Source organism: Euprymna scolopes, chromosome 7, assembly GCF_053919585.1.
Source record: "Euprymna scolopes isolate OS-2025 chromosome 7, ASM5391958v1, whole genome shotgun sequence".
NCBI classification, from domain to species: Eukaryota; Metazoa; Mollusca; class Cephalopoda; order Sepiida; family Sepiolidae; genus Euprymna; species Euprymna scolopes.
This window is the reverse complement of record NC_136488.1, coordinates 23859345-23884861: the sequence shown is the minus strand read 5'-3', so window position 1 is coordinate 23884861 and position 25517 is coordinate 23859345. Positions and strand designations below refer to the sequence as shown.

At 35.5% G+C, this 25517-nt stretch overlaps 1 protein-coding gene across 1 annotated transcript in view; it reads left to right on the top strand.

The window, feature by feature from the left end:
- LOC145279647 (putative sodium-dependent transporter YocR) overlaps positions 1-25517 on the top strand; it is a 79907-nt gene that overhangs the window by 12668 nt on the left and 41722 nt on the right. Inside the window, exons 2-6 of the mRNA XM_080130877.1 lie at positions 9908-9998; positions 12097-12223; positions 14383-14566; positions 17232-17346; positions 21462-21660. Of these exons, the coding sequence (XP_079987003.1) occupies positions 9984-9998; positions 12097-12223; positions 14383-14566; positions 17232-17346; positions 21462-21660 (640 nt within the window). The 5' untranslated portion in view covers positions 9908-9983. The remainder of the gene's footprint in view (positions 1-9907; positions 9999-12096; positions 12224-14382; positions 14567-17231; positions 17347-21461; positions 21661-25517) is intronic.

Genomic DNA, 25517 nt, shown 5'->3' with positions numbered 1-25517 from the left:
GTGTCGAGAATTGTCTATAGTTCCAACTTTATTTTTTTTGGCTTTCACTTTAATAATAACGTGAATTTATGAGGTGAATTTATTCGATACAATATGATTCAACTCAAAAAAATAAATAAAAGCTAATGTGAATTAAGATTAAAGTAAAGGTGTTATTGTGGACCCTCACCCTTTTTAAAAAATCTTGTTAAGCTTTGTGACATATTTCCATTCTATGGAGGTCAGGCGCGAACGAACACCCCATAATTTTATTATACCATATTTCTTCAAACTGAAACATAATTATCAAAGTATACTTACGCAAATAGATATGAAAAGTCTTTATTAAAGTTTGTGCCTATTTCCATTCTATTGAGGCCAGGCGCGAATGCAGACCCTACAATTTTATCATACCATCCCTATTTAAGTTAAAACATACTTATCAAAGTACAAGTTTTTTTTTTTTTTAATTTTTAAATTTTTTATTTCCAACTTTGTGGACCAGGCGCGTATGCAGACCCCACAATTTTAATGAATCATCATTATGCCAGATCAAACATACCCAATACTGTGTCTCGATACATCTTCTGTCATTATATGTGATCAGTTTTCTATAATAGTCAACCATATAAGAGCCTATTCGTGACCAGATACACACACACAGACGTTCAGCTTTATATTATAGATTTAAAATTTACTACCCTAGGCATTTTAGAATATTTCGGCATGTGTGTGTACATGTATACAATCGGTGAAAATAAGTGTGCTGCAATTGCACAGCATCTTCGGACGAGCCGATAGTATCTACCCATTACATCGTTCTTTTTCCGCTCTAATTGCCTGCTACGGATCCGCCGTTCTCAATGGCTTCTATTTTTATTGTTTTAATTTTCTGACAATTATTTTTTTCCCTTTTAGTTTTTATTGATTTACACACAAACAACACACCTGTCTAATATTTAATGGAATATGTTATCGTTTGAATGACGCTACATATTACAGAGAGAAAGAAAGACACAGAGAGAGAAGGGGGGGGTCGGTGTTGGTGTGTGCATATCGTGTGTATGAATGAATGGCATAGAATAAAAATATTTTATAAAAATGAAAAAAAGGTGGACTTGAACTCTTTTATTAGTTTAATATAATGTATAATAATATATAGCAGTTATAGATAGGAAAACCCGGATGTGAGCAGGACATCATTTATAACTGAATAGAAAAAAAAAAATGGTAGAATCTCCTCCTACCTTAGTTTGAATTTTAGGTTCAAACGTGGAGAGGGGTTAACAAAGTTATTACTGTTATTTATTCTTATTTTAACGCTCTGTCTATTATGTTTCTAAATTTTTTAGATGAGGAATGATAATTTATATTATTTGGATTATTCAGACCACTGTTTTCATCTTGATTGTTATTCTAATAACGTTTTGACTGATGTAACTTCTGACCTCCTTCAGGTGTATCCTTTTGAACTCTGAAATCAACCAATGGTGATCCTGTTCCATTGTCATGTGATCTGTAACTCTGCATATTACAAAAAAGCAGACCCGGCGATTTCATTAACTGAAATAATTTTATGACAAAAAATAGTTACATTGTAATATTTATTTTTAATTTTTTTTTAATTCTTTAGGCATTTTAGTTTATTTAAAGAATTTCAAATAATGTTTACTTCAAGCTTTGTAAATGTCAGTAAATATTTCACAAGTAAAGTACATTCACGATTTAACGTCCATTTATACATACTGGCTTTTAGAAATTAGCTTCCAAGCTAACCAGTCTCTGGGCAGGACTTCATTTATCCTTCTTTCTTTACAATCCATTTTTCTCATTTCCGTCCATGTTTTTTGTTTTTTTTGCCTTCATCTGTGAACTGAACTTAACTGTTCCACATTTACTGAACCAAGAATTCTTTTCCATGTCACATTCTCTCCTAACTCAATCATGTATTCCACGTCAAAAATTCAGTGTCCCAATCACATTTATTATTCAACACTAGCATAATGTGTAGTATCTGATCTCTTAAATTTTGGGGGGGAAAGCTGCTAAGTTCTTCTATTGTAATACAAACAGTAAATCACGCACTCATACTCACAATTAAGTTTCTCATTCCTTTGATTTGAAAATATATAGAGACTTTACATGAATTTTTATTCTTGCAGGCCTGCAATACTATCACTTTGTCGCTATCACTTTGTCCCGATGAATCATGCGATGAGTAAAGATTACCTCCCTTTTACAAACGAATCTAATCTTACTGTGGAAACCAATAGTTTTCCCTGTAGCTACACCATATGTGAAACCTCCAACACAGTCAGCCGATTTTAATTTGACTTCTTCAAAAAATGTGTCTACTTTTTGAAACATTGCTTCACTTTCTACCGGCTTGCAAAAAAGTAAATTTTGTGAAGATCGTTGTGATAGCAATACTTTACATGCACTAATAATTGTGCCATGTTTGTGATATCCCTGGTTTCATCTAATTGAATTGTGAATTTCAAATTATCTTTAATTCTTTCTACTAATTGTTCATATAAGTCCTCACTCATTTGCAAAGTTCTTCTACTTATTGTGGTGTCGGCCATAGGAATTAAAAATTCGTCTGCATATTTTTGTCCGATGAGAATTTCGATCATTCTGAATGCTATTGGGAGAGCAAGCTCTTCTCCAATTTTAAACGGGTTTTAGCCTTTGCAATGAAAAAATCATGACGGACAGAAACATTAAAATAGACATCAAATTCAGAATGCCCCAAACGTATGTATGGTTTGTTCTGTGATATGATTGTGAATGCTGGACAATCACAAAAAGCACAGGGTTGGTTTTGGGAGAGAATTTTGAAAATATTCTGGACAGAAAAAAAAAAAAAAGAGGTATTGGAAATGGCAAACATAGAAAGGTCTCTAATAAGAATAAAAAACAAATGAGGTTCATGGCCATGTCTACAGAAAAAGCGGAATAGAACAGATTAGTTTTCGAGAGTTGTAAGCCATGTTTAGTTTCAGAACAGTTTCTGATGGTTAATTCTGGAGTTGACTGGTTCTCAGTAGACAGTTCTTGAGTTGGAATCCACAGAGCAAAAGATTCTTCCCGTGTTGACACGAAGAAAACATATGCGAAGTTGCTATAGAAAAGGTTTAATATTTATGGAGCAATTCTGGTTTCTGATTGGTTGGTAACAAAACGTGAATTAATTCGATTCGTCAGTTCCTAGCAGCATCGTTTATAAATAGAATCTCCTGAGTATGCGGGATCATACCCCATTATAAGTCTCTTATGATGGGATGTGTCTCCTAGCAGCTTTGGCTGCAGAGAAACTGGGTAAAGTACTCGTCAAGGATCCGTTCTTGACACTCAGCCCGACAGGTACTGAACTGGAAACCGGCCCTGTACCTGTCGGACTGAGGTATACCGCTTGGGTATCACCCAGGAGGTCCACCCTCCCAGGCCTTGCCACCCGGATTTCTGGTGGGGCAAGTTTATTGCTTGTCGTCTGAGGCGTGCCTACCGGGGAATGCCGACGGGGGTGCCCAGGCAATTTTTGTTGAGATAAGAGTGCCCCTCCTTTAGGAGAGCTTGCCTGTTTGGAAAATAGGCAAGCTCACCTAAAGGAGAGGCACTCTTATCTCCAACCTTGTGTCACACTTTAGTGCGGTGGACACCAAACAAATATCTACCCCATTATAAGGCAAAAATATTGTAACAAGTTTGATGGGAAAGATCATGGGTAGAAGAAGCAGAGGACGACAGTAGGAAACATACGTTAACTGAACACCTGGGCAACATCAAAACGATGAGAAACAATGAAGTCATGAATAACTTGAGGGAGATAGATGGAGATACATAGCTGCCAATGCCTGTACCAGGCAAGAGACCGCTTGAATGAATGAATAAAAAATATGCTTCATACAATGCCCACAAATATTTTGGATTTGTTACAGAATGTGCTCCAATATTTGATTGTTGTTTTCTTATAGATTGCAACAACTTTTATAAAACACTCCACGGGTTTGTTAACACAAGATATTTAATTTCAATTTTGCAGGCTTCACGCTTTCAATTGCTAAATGCTGACTGCAAACCACACACATTGAGCTATAGTCTTTACTTATTTCAATGAATGTGAATTCAAATTGTAAAGAAGTTTTATTGTACTTTTTTTTCATATAAAAAAGCTGAGTCTCTTTTGTTTCCGCTTTTCATAATCGAGCAAAATAATACTCCATCCCTGTAATCTATTTGCCGTATGAGTAGGAATCCCTTTTTTCGAACCAAAAATCGATAGTAATGGTTTTTGGTCCGTTTCCAAGATGAAAGATCTTCTATGAATGAATCTATGAAACTTCCTCATGGCATACACAATCGCCAGACCCTCTTTTTCGATCTGACTGTACTTAAACCAATTGTGATCGTACCGGCATCACTCAAATCGTCAGTTTTTTCTTTTGTTTATCAGTCACTTATGCATTATCGATTTATCTGAAAATAAAAAATTATGAACGAGACGTGATCATATTAAAATATATAAAATGCATATAAGTTTATAAGTTGATAAATGAGACAAAACCCTTATCCCTGAGTGGCTTCCGGGCCTTGATAAGTGGTGATCACTGTGTAAAAAAAAAAAGAAAAGGAAACGTTAATCGTAAGTTACAATGAAATATTATATTATTTATCTGTCTTGATGAAGCTTAACAATACCATTTAAATTAAGCTGGTTGTCAATTTATATTGGAAATTGACGTGTTTCCTGTTAAATTAGTAAAAAACAATGTTGAATATTATTTTTAAAAATTTGATAATTATAACGGTCACCCATCTGGTACAGGCCATGCTCATCGTTGCTTACCTTCAATGATCTGACGGGAACCGGTGTGTCAAACATGATTATGCTGTATATCCGTCGCTATTATAAAATTTAAAAAGAAGTTGATCACATATTGCTTCCCTGTGGCTTCAACATCAATGACTGCTTTAATCAATGGCCAGAACTACAGATCAAGTGATACTTACTTTCACAATGACAGCCTTCCGTGAATCATTATATATTTATGTTATATCCTTACTTTATATAAGAATACAGCAAGAAACACGGGGTTATGTGTGAAAGACAAAGGGGTTTATTTACAAGGGAATACAGGTGACATAAGAGTTACTCGACATATTTTCTTATTCTCTTCCTGTCTTTTTTCCTTCTCTCTCAGTCATGTGAGAGGGTCAATACATCCATAGTTCATTTCATCTATGAAGGGATGTTAGGTTATTCTATTGCATCAAGTTACATTATATTAATGAAGTGACAACTAGACAACATTATCAAAATACCAAAAATTCACAGAATGTCAACACAGTTAAAATAATGTCTCATCTGTGGAACAAGTTACTATTGGAGGATGGTGATGGTGGTGAAGTGATTAATGACAAAGACTGATAACCAAGTTTGAATCCAGAAACACTTCTCTTATGATGTTGACAACCTTCATGTGGACCTTCCTGTAAATACTTGTCATTCGAGAAAGAATTCTAACTAGAAAGATATCGGGGAAACTGATGCCAAAAATAGAATCATTTAGTTCATACACAATCGTTTTCAAAACAAATATTTGTCATTGAAGTGATGGTTGTTGGTATTTAATTACGAAATCAGAGATGAACAATAGGGTGAGTGTGATAGCAACTTTATTCAGGAGAATGTGCAAGGCCGGTAAGCATTACAGTCGGTCCCAAGCCATCTGAGGCGAATAGTATCTGCGGTATTATAACATCCCCCTATTTAGTTTTTAATGTATATTTATTATCTGCTTTATCTTTGATTTATAGCGTGGGATGGTGTTATGATCAATAGAATTAGACCAGTCTTTCTACCACAAGGATGTTCTTGGAGTTTTGCCCGATTTAGTTTAAAGTGGACCATGTTTTTGTTTGTCTAGTGTATTTCTGGTGATGTTGAGTTTGGTGATTTCGTCTCCTTTATGTATGGTTATGTCCTGTATCGTGTTAGGTTCAAGGATGTCAAAGTGAACTTTTTTGCCACTTGAATTTATATGGCATGCACATGAGTGCGATTGTAACAAAATCTAATTCCATTGAATGACTTTACTATGTAGCTTCTAGGTCTCTCATTCTTGATGAGGGTTCCACGATGCCATATGTTGTTGAGTTCATTTAGTACCCATACACTGGGAATAATAATGGTGGTGTTTTTCTGGTTCCGCTATAATGATCATGATGAGCTTTCATGCTCGCTAACTTCTTTCTTGATGTTCTTCTTTTCCTGGTTCTGATCGCTTGGTAAGGTGATTGGTATAAGTCTTCCAAAAAACATTTCAGCTGGAGATGGTAGTTTGGTGTTTATTAGTGTTGTCCTAATTCACAGCAGAGGAAGCTCAGTGTCAGTGTCTCTCTTTTTTGCATTTTATTTTATTGTTTATGTCTCACATGTCTCTCTCTATGAAGCTATTGCTTCTGGCACAGTCAAGTGAGCTTGTGACGTACCTGATGCCCCAAGAATTGATGAAGCTTTGTAAAGCAATCGTCCAGAGTATTTTGGACCATTGCCCATCATAATTTTGTCTGGACGACCAAAAAGCGAGGTATAATATTTCATTTTATCTGCCACTAGTTACTGGTGTTGGCATTTCATCAACGATTGGATACTTTACCTATCGACAATAGGCAGCAATTCCTGCTCACTGTCGACATTTTGAATGAAAAGTTGATGCTTGAGATGGTCAGATCCTCATCGACTTTAGTGATTATGTTATGCACCCTCTCATCTAACTCAATTGATTTATTTTCAGGGTTAGGAAATCGACTTAGGGTGTCGGCAAGGATCATTTTGCTACTTGATCTGTATATTACTCCGTATAGGTAGCCCTGGATCTTCAGTAGTATTCACTGTAGCCGATATGGTACTGAATGCAATAGTTTAACACATATTGTAACCAGTGGCTTATGGTCTGTGATGACAGAAAAAGCTTTCCCATAGAGGTAGGTGTGGAATGATTGAATAGTATACACAGTTTCCAACATCTCTCATTCGATGTTGCTGTATCTGGTTTGTGTATCAGTTAATGCTTTGGATCCAAATGCAACTAGTTTGTCATCTTAGATCAGTGTCATTCCCAGGCCCTTCTGCGAGACATCTACCTCCAGTGATGTGGGTTTAATCCGATTGTAGTATGAAAGGCATGTGTCATCTATAATCATTTCCTCGAGCTGGTCATAGCACTTTTGATGGTCAGTGTCCCAAATCCATGGAGATTGGGATTTAAGAAGATTGTACAATTGGTGAGCCTTTTCAGCAAAGTTTGGAATATATGGAGAAAAGTAATTTAGCATACATAGAAAACGTTATAGTTCGCCTTTGTATTGTCTGTTTCGTATTTGCTTGATTTTGCCCGCCTTTTCTGGGTCTGCTTTAATTCCAGTAGAGAATTGAAATGTTTCCAAAAAAGATATGCTGGGTTGTTTTATGAAACACTTCTTGCTCTTGAGTACAAGTCCAGTTTCAGCTGCTTGAACCATGATGTCGTGTAAGTTTTTGTCTACGTTATTTAGGTTTTCTAGGATTTGGTCCATTTTTGCTTGGAAGATATCTTGTGAGATATTGAGACCAAATGGTAGATGCTTCCAGCATACTCATGCAGATGGTATCCTGCAGTTGTGATTCCTCATCAAGGTGGACTGTCTAGTACCTGCCTTGGCATCAAGTTTACTAAACACCTTGGCATTTACAAAGATTGGGTTTAGCTCTATGTCCCTTGCTTCCACATGCAGAGCATTCATCACTGTATGCTAGGCATTGTTGAGGTTTGCGGCTTGCATCGCAGTTCACACACTTCCTGCTTCAGTTAATGTTATATATTCTTTCTGCTTTCGGCATTATGAGCTGATTCAACTGGTCATTTTTCGCAATAAGGGCTTCATACTTCTGTTTTTCAGTCAGTATGTTGGTTATACTGTAGCCTTTTGGTTAGCTATAGAGTTCATTCTATCGTATGGTGTTGAGAATATGATAAGCTTTATAAGTCTCTTACTCAACTCCTCATCTGTGAAGTCACATTTTTGTGCTAATGAAGTCGTCTAATGATACATTTGACTTCTGGCGGTAATACATAAGGTGAAGTCTGTAGATCCTAAAATTGACATTCACTTCTAGCTGGCTTTTGAAGAAGTTCCATAGGTGCTCAAGTGACTCCTTTTGTAGATCCGTGAGGCCACCAGAATTTAGATGTCTTAGGCCTTGGTCCCCAACACCACGGCATATTTTCCTAGTTTGTTTGGTTTCATCAATTATTTCTTCATCTTCTATGTATGGAGTCATTTTTTGTTTAAAAAGTGTTATGGCTTCACTCAGTTCATTGTTAACAAGAGAAGTGCCATATTTTTTTTCTTATTTCATATATATATATATATATATATATATATATATATATATATATATATATATATTTGTAGTCATCGACATACAATCCTGTTTCGTTGTATCACAACTCATCAGTGCCGCTAGACTAGCATCTCTCCCAAGCCAAGGATTGAACCTAGAACCGCCGTGTATATATATATATTAATCCAGTGCATCATTTATTTCTTGTCTCCTGCCAAGAATTTTAAATTTGAAAGATATGTATGACGAAAACAATGTTTACACATGGTTTGCAATATGGTGTCATATGTATTTTTTCAACACGTGGCATGTTTTGTGTTGTTTTATTTTGTATTTCGTAATGCCTTCTGTATATATTCAACACATCCCACCTGTTTAATTTTAGTTCACAGTAAGGTAGAAACGAAGGGAACCACCAACACTGATACAATGACGTGAAAGTTGTTGGTATTTAGTTAAGAAATCAGAGCCGAACGATAGAGCGAGTGTGATAGCAACTTTATTTAGGAGAGCATAAGTCAGTAAGGGTTACATTTGGTCTCAGGCAGTCCAAGGCGAATAGTAACTGCGATATAAACCATCCTCCTTCAAATTTTGTTCATTCCATTCATCATTTCAATCCTCTCATAATATTCTTCATCATTCAATAGATAATCCATTCATATAACCTTTATATTTGAGTGACTTTTAACCTTGATAAGTGATGATTCATTATTTAAAAAATAATCCAATAAGAATCACATTAAATGATTGGATCAATTATGGTTCAAATGAAACGCTACACAAGTTTACACACATGTTAACATGAAGACACCATCGCGAAGTTGACAGAGACACGGAATAGGAAAGAAATTGAACTCGTTGTTTTAGGTTTTAATAAAAGACCTTTATTTATCCCTTCTCTGGCCACGCATGACTTCTTGTCTCGACTGTGATGTCACCAACGCGTCTCTAACGTGATCATCATTCTGCGCACACGTTTTTCTTTTCATAAACTTTTTCTTTTTTCCTTGCCGTGACGTCATCTCGCACACGGTTTGGTCATTTGCATATGGCTGCCATACGGACGTCCACGTTCTGTTACACAAAGATCTCAGAAAAAATCCAATATGAAAGCGACAAATTCGAGTCATACACTATAAACAAACAGATAATATCTCCCTCCCAAGTGTTTATTTTTAACTAGAAGGACCCGTTAACTGGCGTTGCCCGGTGGAAGCATGACATACACCTTCTTATAATGTTAAACTAAGGTTGTTGTTGGTAGCCAGTGCCTTCCCTATATTAAAAATCGAAAACCCAAACATCTCAGGTTTATTATCCGTTTGTTTACAAAGTGTGAAAGTTAACCCGGAAGAAATCGGTATAGAACTAAATTCATCACTTTCCTGTCGGATTTTTTCTGAGGTCTTTGAACCATAATTGTTTCAAATTATTCAACCAATCATTTTATTTGCTTTTGATTCTGTCTAGAACAATATTATTGTAAGATTAAATTAATCGTAAATTAATTAATACATTTTTTTTTTCTCTTTACAGACTGTTCTACTTTGGCGGCCATTATCAGCTGAGAACATTCAAATATTTAATTGATTGATCTTTATTTTCTTTAATAATGTTCGGCTACGAGGTAAGTAGTAGCAGCAGCAATAGTAGTAGTAGTAGTAGTAGTAGTAGTAGTAGTAGTAGTATCAATACAAAAAGCTGTTATTAAATATTTTAAAAAATCCTCTTGACAATTTATAAAGATCGTGTTAATGAAAGAACCCAATAAAAACTGTTTAAGCATTAAAAGTAGTTCATAGTGTTGTTTCGTTATATATTACTAAATGAAGAATCATCTCCATTTAAAATCCAATTAGTATTACGCATGTAAAATTGAAAAAACTTATGCTTAAAAAGCATCAACATTATGTAAATAAGCTGAAACAAAACAAAATGGCCAGCGAATTTGACCTGATGCCATGTTTGTCTAATAACGAAACTGAGTGAAACGGCTTTTCTCAATTTATAAATCATCCTCTTTATCAATAATAATATATGCTTAAATTCTATTTATCTTAGAAGGACACCACCCATTCTCCACCCTCCCCCATTTTTTTCTCCCAATTAGGAATTGTCCTACTTGTTTTCGGTTCTGAACAACTGGAAAACAGTAGGCCATCCTGTCTATTATTTAGAAAGGTATGCGAGGTTCTTAATAATAATCAAATTTTTTGCTTTTTACTTTTTCTCTACCTCCCATTTTATTCGAATGAAATCATTTGTATATAAGTATATTTATATATAAAATTTATGATAAATAAGTATATTTATGAAAAATAAAATTTATAATAAATTTCAGAGTATCTTAAGTAGGACGGCTTCCTGGTGTAAATGTAATATTATGCTGACTGAGATGATTCTGTTTAAGAGTAGGACCGACATTTTTATCACTTACTAGCCTGGGTGCCGGGCGTTGCCCGGGTGTTTGGAGGTGTGTGTTGAGCAAAAGTAAAAAGAAAATGTGGTAGTAGGCAGACAAGCTCGAACCTGTACCGCGAATTATTACGTATCTTGTTTTCTTGTGTTTGTCGTTTTGTATCTGTGTCATAGGGAATTTATTTTCCATTGCGCTCTCCTGTTTGTTTCTGTACCATTTGTCTGTATGTATGTAATTTTCGGTATCTATTAAAAAGGAAAAATATTCGTTTAGTTTGTTTTATCAATTATTAAAATTGAGCCTCTGCTTTGCTCATAGAATTAAATTTGCATACGTGATTATTGAAGTGAGCCAAACACACAAACTATTACTATCATCCTTATTTACTGACTAGTTTTCACACAGGTCAACAAAGATTTATCTTTTGAGAACAATGTTCCCTGGAATCTGAGTGACAAGTCTCCACAGATTTCCTGTACTCTCCGCCTCTTTTGATACAATTAAAATTAATTTGCGTTATCACAACAATTATTTACCATTGATTTCTTGTTGGTAGTGGCCATTGGTCTTCACTGGAATTTGAGTGACAATAATCCTTCCCAAGGTCCCAGTCCTCTTCGCACTCAGCCAGTGGAGATCTGGTTAGTGCTTTCTCTCTTCAGTCTTTCCATCTTCCTTGACCCTTCAACTATTTGGTGCAGTGCCAGTCGTGCTGGCGCCAGTTATTTGGAGTTGGGGTGAATGAGGGGTAAGAGGGAGGAGAGGAGGGGAGTGGAAATAGACCATTTTCACTTTTAGTGTACACGTTCTTTTGGTTGCACTTTTTGTTTCACTTCTGTTGCAATTTCTATATGCCCAGTTAGAATTTGTCGCTCATGTGGTCTAGTTTCTGCACTCGAGGGTTTTCTTTAAGATTTAAGCTGCTCATAATCTTCTGTTGATTGTGATTTCTCTTAATCTTTTTTCCAAGTTTTTTGGAACTATTCCTAGTGCTCCTACAATTATTAGTATTATATTGATTTTCTTCATGTTCCATATTCCTTTTAGTTCTCTGGCAAGTTCTGCATGTTTGTTTCGTTTTTCTGTCTTTTTGATTTTCACCCTGGGTGGCAATAAGCCTCCCCAAGATTCCAGTCTCTTTTGCACCCATCCAGTGGAGGTTTGGTTAGTGCTTTCACTTCTCAATCCTCCTTGACCCTTCAACTTATTATGATTCTTCTTCTTCTTCTTCTTCTTCTTCTTCTTCTTCTTCTTATTATTATTATTATTATTATTATTATTATTATTATTATTATTATCACTCTAGAAATATAAGGTCCAATTGGCCGCTTTGGGACGAAAACTCGACCGAGCCACTTTCTTCATGAGTTCTATTATTGGTACTGGAAATGTATGGAGATTTCCTATGATGCTTGCCGTTTATGGAAGGAAAGGTAAAAAAAATTTTTTATTGTTTTTTTTGATATATGAACATTTTTGAACTGAAGAAAAACCGGACTGATTTTTAATTTTTAAGTTTGTTTTTTTTTTACTCTAAACTTGTAAGGAAATATTGAGAGAAGTGAGGAAGTTTTTACAGATATTTCTTTCCGACTACATTAAACGATTAGCGCTCATGATCCTTTCTTTGGGAATGGAAGAATAATGTACCATATTTGAGCAACATCTGTCATTTCCAGAGATATCATCATATATAGATTTGCGTCTCTTTTCACCTGTTTGATGTTTATCGGCACCTCTGATATTTAGGTTTTAAGTATACTGTGAACATCTTATGTGAAAAGATTAAATCAATTAAATCTTTGAAAATAATTTTAGTATGAAATAATATTGTTTAGTTTTTGATGCGTGGGTGGTTAGATGATTAGTTTATAACAAAGTCAGAACGAAGAATATAACTACTGCCTGACCCCATCTGACTGAAATAGAATATTAAACAAGAAAAGGGGTCATCATCGTCTAGAAATAAGACCAATATTTCTACTCCTAAACAGGTATCAATTTTTATTTAAAGAAATACTGGAACCAAATGAGAATTATTAGGTAGGCTGGATTTTGTCAATAAAGGAATGTTTTTCTTGGACTTCCAATCTAGTAGGTTGCTTGTTGCTAAACGAGGAGTGCAGGATAGCACATTTTATATAGAGGTGATAAAAACTGGAACTTTGGATCATATTTTTGACGCCAATCTTTGTTGATGCACATTAATTTCGAGTTTGCACTGTCCTAACTCCCACTTATAAGTCTGGGCGTGAGTGCACAGAGCTAAGTTACATTTCAGTCTAACTCATGATTTTTTTTTTTTTTTTTTTACACGGTGGTCACCACTTATCAAGGCCAGGAAGCCACTCAGGGATAAGGGTTATTGCAAGTACAGTACGTTAGTGTGGAGATTTAATGAAGTGTTTACTTAAGGGGACGGTTCATTAGGAACTTGTTAACGTTGGACTTGAAGACATCCAGGTTGTAGTCAGGTGGGAAGCAGGCACACGGAACAGAGTTCCACAGGCGTGCAGTTCTAAGAAAGAAGCTTTGTTCATGGAATCTACGTTTTGATTTAGGCACAGATAAAGAGTGAGGAAAATTTTTCACAGTGGATTCAGCTAGACGGGTGTTTTTTGTGAAAGATTGGCGAGGGGGGACCAGAGATTGGAGTTCAGACAAGCACCTGCCATGGAAATAACGATAAAACAAGGATAGGCTCGCAACGTCTCTTCTGTGGGAGAGAGGTTGCAGGATAGAGAAAAAGGCATCCCCCACTAAGCCACGAAGTCTATTTTGTACTCTGTCGGCAGGATAGGCTGTTTTTAGCAGCTCCTGCCCAGATATGGCAGCAGTATTCCATCCTTGGACATACTTGGCTTTTATATAGATATGATACTCTTTTATATAGATATGATACTCTTTTATATAGATATGATACTCTTTTATATAGATATGATACTCTTTTATATAAATATGATACTCTGTGTAAAAAAAAAGTAGTTCTCTCATGCTACTGCTACAATTGTATTTATAAAAAAAATGTCAAATTCCGACAGTGTGCCAGAGAAGTAAATACAAATAAATGCTACAGCTATTGTTATCATAGCTTAAGGTAATAAAATCTAGATGAAAGATCCAAAATTTTAAATTATTTTTCAGGTGTAGAATAAAAACAAAAAATTGTCAACCAACATGGTGTGACATCACGGATATCAAAGTTGACAAGGAAACAAAGGTTTGAGTTGCCTATGGGATGATAATGGGTGCCGTTTGCCAATAATGCTCTAATAATGAAATGAAAGCTTTGATAATCGCCAAGAGCGAAATGCTCCCTTAAGACTTCTATTGACTATGTCCACTCAATTATTTATTAATAAGTTAACAAATTATTTAAGGTAAGACTAGTTTCTCTATCATGTGTGATTTGTTTCTGTCCAGAATAAATTTAAACTAAAACTCCAGATAAACTTCATAATCCACCTTTTCTGTGCATGTTTATTTGGCGAGTTTCACTGATAACAAAAAAATGCTCATGTATAAACATTTTTAATAAAATTTAGATGAAAAATAAAATAAATAAAAAAACCTTTGATTTTTTTTTTTTCAGGTGGTCTCATATTTATTTTGGTGTGGCTATTGCTTACATTCATTTGGACTTCGCCAATAATAATTTTGGAATGTGCTCTGGCTCGATACACAACCGAAGGTGTCCTGGGGTCTTTCCGGCATTTATTTGGAAGTCGGTTTCTATGGATGGCAGCCTGGATCTGCCTCGTTCTGTTTTTTATAACGTAAGTATCATTTTCTTTTAAACTGCTAGTGCTGAATATTTATACATTAAATATACTGAAAACTCAGGGAGTATTTATTTATCTCCTCTTCTGGAGGTTAGACACAAGGTCAGTTGTGGGTTTGATGAAAGTATTTCTGTTGAATGATCCAGATTCAACGCTAAAGCACCCAGGTTTTCAATTTGTATTGTTAATTACTTCGAAACCGTCAATCCTTGAAAACTTCAAGAGTAACAATACAGTCACAATACTCAACTCGCACCCTGGTCAATCCCTTCTGATAGATTGTTCTTAAACCTTAGATCTTGAAGAATGTCACATTGGCATCCTGGGGAACTGAATGTGATGATGCACTAGAAGATCAACGATAAATAACTCTTTGCACTCCAGATGTATTTTAGCTGTATTTTCTTAAGTTGTGAAGATGTTTATGTTATTTAGTATCTTATTTTAAGAGAGTATAAAGTGAATCTTGGGTTTACTTTCAATAGCCTCGTAATTCTCACTTTCCTTATTTTGTCCTTTAGTCCTCACATTCCATAAGCAATGTTTCTGACAAAAGAGGAAGAATTGCTGCTTTGTTGATCAGAATTTATCTGTATAACACTTACGAGTATTATTGGTTAGTTTTTTTACCTTAAAGTGTTTTTATTTTTTAGCTTATTACATCAAGTGGCTTCATGCCAAACAAAATCTCAGCCCTGTCTCTATCATTTGATTCTATCCTCAGACTTAGTCCCTCGCCTATGTAGAGACTCTTCTTTTGCACCCTGTCCAAGAAGGAAAGACTAGTCAAAACCTATGTAAAGCAATCGAATATAATATGAATGTTGGGATATAAGTGAAATACATGTGGTGTCACGGTATACAAGTATTATGTGATAGGCAAAAGGAGATGTAAAGCACGAAGGAAATATGCAAGGGTCACTGTGTTACATAATGGATTAATCTATAGCGGAGAGTGAGTACATCAGCTAGTATTAATCTTGACAAGGGTCGAACTAAGTGCAAGTCAAAGTGACATGAACTTTGGAAAGTAAACCGATTTCCACGAAACATGATGGATAGAGATGTCATGTAAGATCAGATGAGGTTCAACAGGTCAAAATCAAAAAGATGTCAGCTGACGTGGAATGATATCACGGATATCAAGATTGCCGGGGAAACAAAGGTTTGAGTTCAGTTTTCCAATGCAAGGTGTGCGAGACAGATCAACAATAATGCTCTAATAATGAAAGGAAAATTTTGATAATCGCCAAGAGTGAAATGCCTCCACGACTTCTGTTTACTGTGTTCACCCAATTATCAGTATAAGATAGTTAATGAACTACGAGAATACTAGACTCTCTCTCTCTCTCTCTCTCTCTCTCTCTCTCTCTCTCTCTCTCTTTCTCTCTCTCTCTGTGTCTCTCTCTCTCTCTCTCTCTCTTATGTGTGCTCTGTTTCGGCTTAGAATAAACTTAAATCAAAACTCCAAACAAACGTCTTAATCCACCTTTTCTGTATACGTTAAAAAGTTGCATTTAGCTAGCTCCACTGATGACGAAAAAAAATTCACGTATAAACATTTTAAAGAGAAAGCATTACAATTGATGCTGAAAGATAAAGCTTCTTTTGCAGATAATGATCATATGACTTCCCATGGAACCAAGCTCACAAAGAAAAACGTTCTTAGATACACACCGCATTGAGTGAGTAGGGAGCCAAAGCCCCAGAAGGAATGATACTGAAAGAGAGAGCCTCTTTTTCGAGTAACAATCACATGATTGCTAGGGAAGCAAGAGAATTCTAAACCCAAGCGAAAATTTATTTGGTTATACACAGCATTGTGTGAGTTTGCGTTCTTCAAAAATATAACTATTTCCAAGAAGAACTAATACTGAAAGAGGAAAGCATCTCAATCCAAACGCCACCTTTTACCTATACAAGAGCCAAGTATGTCCTAAGATGGAGTACTGTTGTGACATCTGGGGAGGGGCTGCAAAGAATACCCTTTTATTCCCTTGACAGGGTACAAAACCGTCTTCAAATTCTGTCTTCCTACTTCCTCTTTTTCACAGAAGAAACGTTGCTAGTCTGTCTCTTCTCTATCATTACTTTTATAATAGATGCTCGACTGAGCTCCAATCTATGGTCCCCCTCTATAAAACTTTCGCAACAAATACTCGTCTAGCTACAACACCTGTCAACAATTTTCCTCACTCTCTGTACCTAAAACTAAATGAAAATTCCATAAGCACACTTTCATTCCTAGAACTGTCCATCCGTGGAACATAATAGTGTAAGATTGCTTCCCAGCTGACTATAACATAGCTGTTGTCAAGTCTAATGTAAATAAGTTCTTGTTGAGCCATCCTCTTATATGATTAAACCATACCCAAGTTCCACCATTACTGATCATCAGTGTTCTCACCATCTACCTCATTAACCTCCAGGCCTTTATAAGTGGTGACTCCCAAGTAAAGAAAAAAAAAAAGGATTATTTTTTTTTTCAGGAAACGATCATGTAATTTTCTATGATATCAATCACATGATCAACACGCCGCCTAGCATTTAAGCCAATTATCTCCCCAAGGGATACAATCTTACTTTTATATCATGAACCCATCCTGGCCGAACTATTCTAATTAGTTGGATTCTGAAAGGGTGTTGACGTTTTTTTCAGGTCTTACTATTGCGTTGTGATCGGATGGAGTATGTATTACTTCTGTTACTTCTTGATCAACCCTTTACCGACTGCCATGGAAGAGAGTCACAGGATTTTTGAATATTTCACAACGGTAAGTAAACGGAACCAAACACTTTTCTGTCTTAGTTATTTCTCTGTTTGGGAGGTTGTGTAGATAGTTGAATTGTAGAATATGAGCTTGTCATGCTATGTTCAAATTCAGTTGAAATTGTAAAACTTCAGGATAGGTAAGGCCTTAGCAGCACAATCAGCTTTGCAAGATCTTAAAAAAAGTTTTAAATTCACCTTCAAGTTTGAAATGAAGATTTTATAACAGCAACGTCTTGTCCACACTTCTATATGGAAGTGAAACTTGGCATCTCAAAATCAGCCAAGAGAAAAAATTAGATGCGTTTGATTCCCAGTGCCTTAGAAAGATTCTAGCAATCAAACGGAGCAATCAAACTACCAACCATGAAGTCGAACCAACAAGTAGTATCGTCAATGATGTGCAAACAATGTCTAGACTGGCTCGAACATAACCTTAGAGAGAATTACCAATCAAGTGTGCGAATGGACCTATGATAGAAAACGAAGAGAAAGATCAAAAATGAACTAGAAGTAAACGATCTAGAGAGATTTGATTGCAAGGGGAAGAAACTGGTATATTTTGACTGCCTCATGTGTCACGGGAGGTGGGAGTTCCTAAGTCCAAGTGTAAAACTCATTTTCACTGATACCTGTGGTAAGATATGAATCCATCTTAACTATTATTATTCGACCAGACTGAGAAACCTTATTTGAGCAATTAGCCAGCAAATAATGCCTACAACTAAATAAATATCTGACATCTATATTGTTTACATATATAATAATCACTTACTTCTAGCAGAGTGTAGGTCCTGTTCTTTACAGTACATAACTATGTTGAACATGATACTCCTTAACCCAGATGAGTTGTGGCAGTGGACTTATAACTCACTTCATCTTCCGTTTTATTCATCCTAGAGACTCATTATAACTTGACCCATACTGTAACTGTTATATTAGGAATAAGCGTATGGTGGCGAGAAGGAACCAGACGAACAATATAGGTTTAAATTTTAAATGATTGATTCTTCAATCGCTTATTTAAAAAAAAAAAAAACTTAACGAAAGCAAAAACAAACTAAAGTGTTCAAAGTTCATAAGGATATGAGAATGTTCAGGAAAGATTTTTGGCGTAAAGTTAATGTTTATAACTTCTTAGGAGAGAAAAGTCAGGCGCTAATAAGAAACATGATGAAATAAGAAATGTAAATGTCAATTCTCGCTGTTGGTGCTTCCATGTGGAGAAGTTGATGAATGATGCACGCGAAAGTGATTTTCTAACGTTGGGGAAAAGAAATCCGATGGAGCTGATGTTTACCCCATGCTGGTTGACTGACTGTCTCTGGGCTCGACTGATTGGTTTGCCTCCTTTTAACAGTGGGCAGACCGGCTCCAGCGAGACTGTTAGGGAAAATATTTTCATATTCTCTTTCCTTGCAATGTGATTGGCTGAAAACATGCTTCCAACCACGTTCAACGATGTATTCGCTGCTCCTGTTAAATTTGTTGCTTTCTCGCAAAGAAAGCTTCACAAATCGAAATGAGATCTCGTATGCACTTCGTAATCAAGTCCATCATTTTATATGACCTTGAATTTGACCTTGAAAAGTCGAAGTGTGGAGTCACATCTTAGTATTCATTACTCTCAGGTCCAATCTGACCCATATGATCTTAATAGATTTAATGAAGTGGATATTATTTATTTACAAAATTTATATCAACAAAACAAATTAATCTGCAAACAGTATATGAAATAGAATCTGTTATGTTCTGTGTTTTTATTAATACAGAAGTTTCTTTTCGGTTCATGCCAATAAGACTTGTGTCAAATATTTGAAAATGTTGTAAATTTGAATCATTAAATCGTTTTATAAAAAGTCTAAATTTGGCATTAAAAGGTTTGATATGCCATAAAACAAAACTTTTTCGCAGTGGGATATAACTCTCCTCACAAAAATATTCATTCCCGGGTCAGTAAACAATCATTTTGCATTAAAAAAGTGATTTTGTTTTTACTAATTGAGCATTATCTTTTTCCCAGCAAAAGATTATAGAAAAAAAAAAATGACATTTGCCAATAAATTTCTTTTTCTATTCTTGAGAATGATAATGGCTGCCCAAGATCAAGGTTTCATGACCAATGCTATTAAAAAGGTGAGTGGTCTCAGTAACAATGAGTGCAGAATTCTGACACATAGAAGTAGAGAGTGTGAGCCACCTTCTTCTGGGGGACAGCTATTATACAATGTGACACACGACTATCATACAATGTGACACACAATTATTATACAATGTGACACACAGCTATTATACAATGTGAAAGACGACTATTATACAATGTGAAACACGACTATCATACAATGTGACACACAACTATTATACAATGTGACACACAGCTATTATACAATGTGAAAGACGACTATTATACAATGTGACACACAACTATCATACAATGTGACACACAACTATTATACAATGTGACACACAGCTATTATACAATGTGAAACACGACTATTATACAATGTGATACACAACTATTATACAATGTGATACATGACTATGAAATGCGGCTATTATACAATGTGACACACAGCTATGATACAATGTAACACACGACTATTATACAATGTGACACACAACAATTATAGAATGTGACACATGACTATGACAATGCGGCTATTATACAATGTGACACAGAGCTATTATACAATGTGACACAGAGCTATGATACAATGTGACACACGACTATTATACAATGTGACACACAACTATTATACAATGTGATACATGACTATGACAATGCGGCTATTATACAATGTGACACACGACTATTATACAATGTGACACACAACTATTATACAATGTGATACATGACTATGACAATGCGGCTATTATACAATGCGATTCATTTTTTTGCAGAAAAATTAATACACCACTTATGAAGCCTCATCTCAAAGGATTCCAAAAAATAAAATAAAAAATATATAATGCAACACAATGGTTTTTGTAAATTTCTCCACTGGAAAATCTGTAAAAAGCTGAACATCCAGTGCAACAGTAAATCTTGGGAACATTTACCTGAAAGAACAGTTGGAAATAAGTCGTGCACCATCCATTATGACTATGAAATTTCTACAGCTACATACATTGAAAATGGATCTATTAAGCCTGATATAGTCATATGGGACAAGAGGAGAAAGTAACAACCCTAATTGAAGTAAGTGCCCCTGGTGATGCTGACTGGGAGAAGATAACGAAATACCAAGGAAAGGTATGACATGGAAAGAAATTGAAATCTTAAGAAGACTCATGAAATAGAATCTCCAAACTACCTGGCGAATATACCCGGTGAACCAAGTGCAAGTGAAATACAAACAATTGCACTTAAAGAAACGATTAAGTGACTAAGATAGTGAGTGAATGTCTGGTATCCGGTAGAATGCCCCATTCCCAACAAAAACGAAATGATAAGAAAATTGAAACAAAAAGAGAACAGAACAGTTACTATACAAATGCCACACAATGGAGTGTGTAAATATCTCCACAGGATGATCAGTAAAAAGTTGAATATCGAATGCAGCAGCAAGTCCTGGGAAATGTTTACCAGAAAAAACAGTTGGAAATAAGTCATACACCATCCACTATGACTATGCAATTGCTACAGCTATGTACCTAGAAAACGGAGCCATAAAACCTGATGTAATGATATAAGCCAAGAAGGAGAAAGAAACAACCTTAGTAGAAGTTAGTGTCCCCAATGGTACTAGGTTAAACAGAGCTGAGGGGGTAAAGATAACAAAATACCAAAGTCTTATGTATGATTTGAAAAGAAACTGGAATTTTAGGAAGATCTCCATCATTGCAGTAATTATAAGAGTAACCGAACTCATGAAAAAGAATTTCAAAAACTACTAGGCAAATATACCCAATGAACCAAGTGCAAGAATTCTATAAACAATTGCACTTAAACGGACGGTTAAAATCCTCAAAAGATCTCTTGGTTGGAATAAATGAGATAGCAGGTGAATGTCTTGCAGCCTCAGTTTGAACAAAATGATAAAAAAACTAACACAAAAAAAAAAAAATAGTTGTACCATTTTATTTATTATTCCTCTCCCTCTGCATCTATTTCCACAGTCAAACTGGTGCTTCCTGACGCAGGGATTATGCATCTTATTAGCAAGCGTTTCCGTCCTATCTGGATACAAACTGATCGAAAAGGCCAATCGAATTCTCGTCCCATTTTTTCTCTTCACTCTCTTGTATGGATTCTTTACGGCCTTGTTCCAAAGTCAAGCGAACCTCGGAATACAATTAATGTTCAAACCAGATTGGGGTAAGTCTTTCTTCAGTATATTTGTTTTGCTATAATTTTTAGTAGCATTCACAGGGTATATATATATATATATATATATATATATATATATATATATATATATAATAAATATATTTCGCGTTTCATCCACTCCAGGATTCTTCAGCCTGAAGAATCCTACTAACTAATCTTACTAACTAGCTCTACATATGTATTGAGTACTGTTGAAGCAAATACTTAAAGTTTACGCATAAATTTATACTTTCGTATATTAATTTATGAGAGTAAATGAAGTAGTTATATATATATATATATATATATATATATAGAGAGAGAGAGAGAGAGAGAGAGAGAGAGAGAGAGGGAGAGAGAGAGGGAGGGAGAGAAGGAGCACAGAGAGAGAGAGAGGGAGAGAGAGAGGGAGGGAGGGAAGGAGCACAGAGAGAGAGAGAGAGAGAGAGAGAGCTACTGACTATCAACGATGGTTGTTGGTTCATTGATTCTTGAGATGAATGCTGGTCTAGCCACACAGAACAGCTATAATACAGTGAAACAATCTGTCTGTGGATAACTATATAAGCTCCTCTTTCTCAGGTCAAACATTCTTGATAATTGATATCGCCTGCTACTGCTTCAGCATAATACAAAATTCTTTGTTAATTAACAAATGGAGCACTGTAAGAGTGAAGGTCAATGTTTGTATGAAGCATTGTTAGATATTGCCGATGGTGCTTGTCCTAGTAGTCTGATGGATAGAGTTACTGACTCGGTGGTTGTTGGTTAGATGCCGGGCTTGGGATGGATACTTATCTAGCCACACTGAAAAGCTGTGATACAGTAAAACAGTCTGTATGTGCATCACTATATATATATATATATATATATATATATATATATATATATATATATATATATAACTACTTCGTTTAGTCACATAAATTAATATACGAAAGTATAAATTTATGCGTAAACTTTAAGTATTTACTTCAACAGTGCTCAATACATATGTAGAGCGAGGTAGTAAGTTATAAAATATATATGGCGATTAAGCTACACTGAATATTCCGTGTTTCATCCACGCTAGGATTCCTAGCATGGATGAAACGCAGAATATTCTGTGTAGCTTAATTGCCATATATATATATATATATATATATATATATATATATATATATATATCATTTTATGTATTTACATAAGATTTCATGTATCTATTTTCAGTATTTACTTCGACCTTGATCAATGCGTAACTAGAGCTAAGTAGTAAGTTTTGAATATATATATATATGGCAATTAAGCTACACAAAATTTTCCACATTTCATCCTTGTGAGGATTCGTCAAGCTATATATATTCAGACAAGTATTGTTAAATAGCAGAGAGTGCTCTTGCTTAATAAGCTTTCTTTGTAGTTTTAAAATTTTTTCTAATTGTCTTTCTTGCTTCTCGGTTGAATCTGTGTAAAAAAGTTCAATAGTTATTTTGGTCTATTTTTGTTTGTTTTTTTTGTTGTTGTTGTTCTTTGCAAGTATTTTCGACTTTCGACTTTCAATAACCAAAACTGCCTGAAGACAATTGTTTAAAAACTCAATCGAAAGTAATTGCAAAGAACAGCAAGAAAAAAAAATGGACGAAGACGATTATGGAACTTTCTTACACAGATTCAACCGAGAAACAAGAAAGACAATTAGAAAAATTGAAAAAATACAACAAAGCTTATTAAGCAAGAACACTCCGTGTTTTTTTTTTTTTTTTTTTTTCATTGTAGTCACCACTTATCAAAGCCCGGAAGCCACTCGGAGATAAGGGTTATTGCGTGTTAAATAAACAATACTTGTCTGAATGAAAACATGCTGCCTAAATACACAATATTCAAATTGTACGATGCAGCCGCACAAAATGAAACTCATCCTCAGAACTTCAGATTCAACCTCGTTAAGCGACAACTTACCATTGCCCAAGACGTTATTGAACACCACACTTCTGAAATGCAGGAATTAAAAATTAAACTAAAACACAGTATCACTACCGAACAATACAAGGCATCTATCTGAACTTTATAATAACTTTGAAATAACGCATAGAACATCCATCAAAAATTAGCTAAACTCTTTATATAAAAGCTTGCTTTTACTTCCTCAAAAGACAAAAAAACTTACCGAACACCAAATTGAATTTCTTAACCTAGGACCTAATTGTCACATATTTAACGCATGCAATCATCAAATTAAAAAAGCTGGAATAGAACTTCTATATGGAAATATTATTACATTAAAAAACAAACAAAAAATCACTACGCACTCAGGAATAAAAGACATACTCAAAGCTGAATACATCAAAAACAGTTTTGATAAAAATAAAAAGTGAATCTCTTGACAAAGGCTTCATTTCCAGGGCAATTACTTTTAACATATCAAAGGCCTTCGATAAGGTATGGCATAAGGGCCTACTTCACAAGATTTCCATCTACGGTATAACTGGAAATATTTTCTCAATTATTAAATCATTTCTCTCCGATAGGTTCATAAGAGTAGTGGTTGATGGGTAGAAATCAGAGGCCCACAGTATTAATGCTGGAGTCCCTCAGGGGTCCATCCTGGGCCCAACTCTCTTCCTGATCTACATCAACGATCTCTCAAAACACATACTTAAATCATTCGTTGACATCTATGTTGATGACACGACCATCTATGGCAACACATCAAAGGCAGTAAAGGACAAAGTTCTCTCTAATTCTCTCTCCTCTGATCTTGAGCACATGGTACAGTGGGGGAAGAGGTGGCTGGTCACTTTTAATGTATCCAAAACAAGCTTCTATCTTTACATCATCAACGCTCTGATCCCCATCTGGCATCAATTGAAATGGATGGCTCTCGTCTTGGGGAGGCTCTATGTTTTGACAAGCTTCTGGGTTTGACCTTTACTCCTGATCTGAAATGGAACACATACATCAGGTCTGTTGTTGCCAAGGACGCTGGGAAAATGGCGGGATCCTTCTACCGCTCCAGAAGATATTTCACCACTGATGCAATTTTCTATCTGTATAAAAGCCACGTACGTCCAAGGATGGAGTACTGCTGCCACATCTGGGCAGGAGCTGCTAAAAACAGCCTATCCTGCCTTGACAGAGTACAAAATAGACTTCGTAGCTTAGTGGGGGATGCCCTCTTCTCTTCCCTGCAGCCTCTCTCCCACAGAAGAGACGTTGCGAGCCTGTCTTTGTTTTATTGTTATTTCCATGGCAAGTGCTCATTTGAGTTCCAATCCCTCGTCCCCCCTCGTCAATCTTTCACGAGAAACACCCGTCTAGCTGAAGCTGCTGTCAATAATTTTCCCCACTCTTTATCTGTGCCTAAATCCAAGCGTAGATTCCATGAGCAGAGTTTCTTTCTCAGAAGTGCATGACTGTGGAACTCTCTTCCATTTGCCTGTTTCCCACCTGACTACAACTTGATGTCTTCAAGTCCAACACAAACAAATTCCTGACAAACCGTCCCCTTAAGTAAGACACTCTATCAAATCTCCAATACTAATGATTACTACAATACTATCTCATTGATTACTGTACACACAATACCCCTTATCCCTGAGTGACCTCTGAGCCTTGATAAGTGGTGACCTCCATGTAAAAAAAAAAGAAAAAAGCAGCTAATGAACTTAAAAATCACCCAAACATTACTGTTAGAAAAAGTGACAAAGCTAACAGATATGTAATTCTTAACAAATCTGATTATTTCCAAAAACTAGAAACCATTTTAGATGATCGCAAAAAATTAAAACAAAACACGAATAGAAACCATATAAATCAACTTAAACTCAAGTTAATAAACTCATAACTGCGAACAATGCTATAATAGACAATCAAAAACTCCCTAAAAT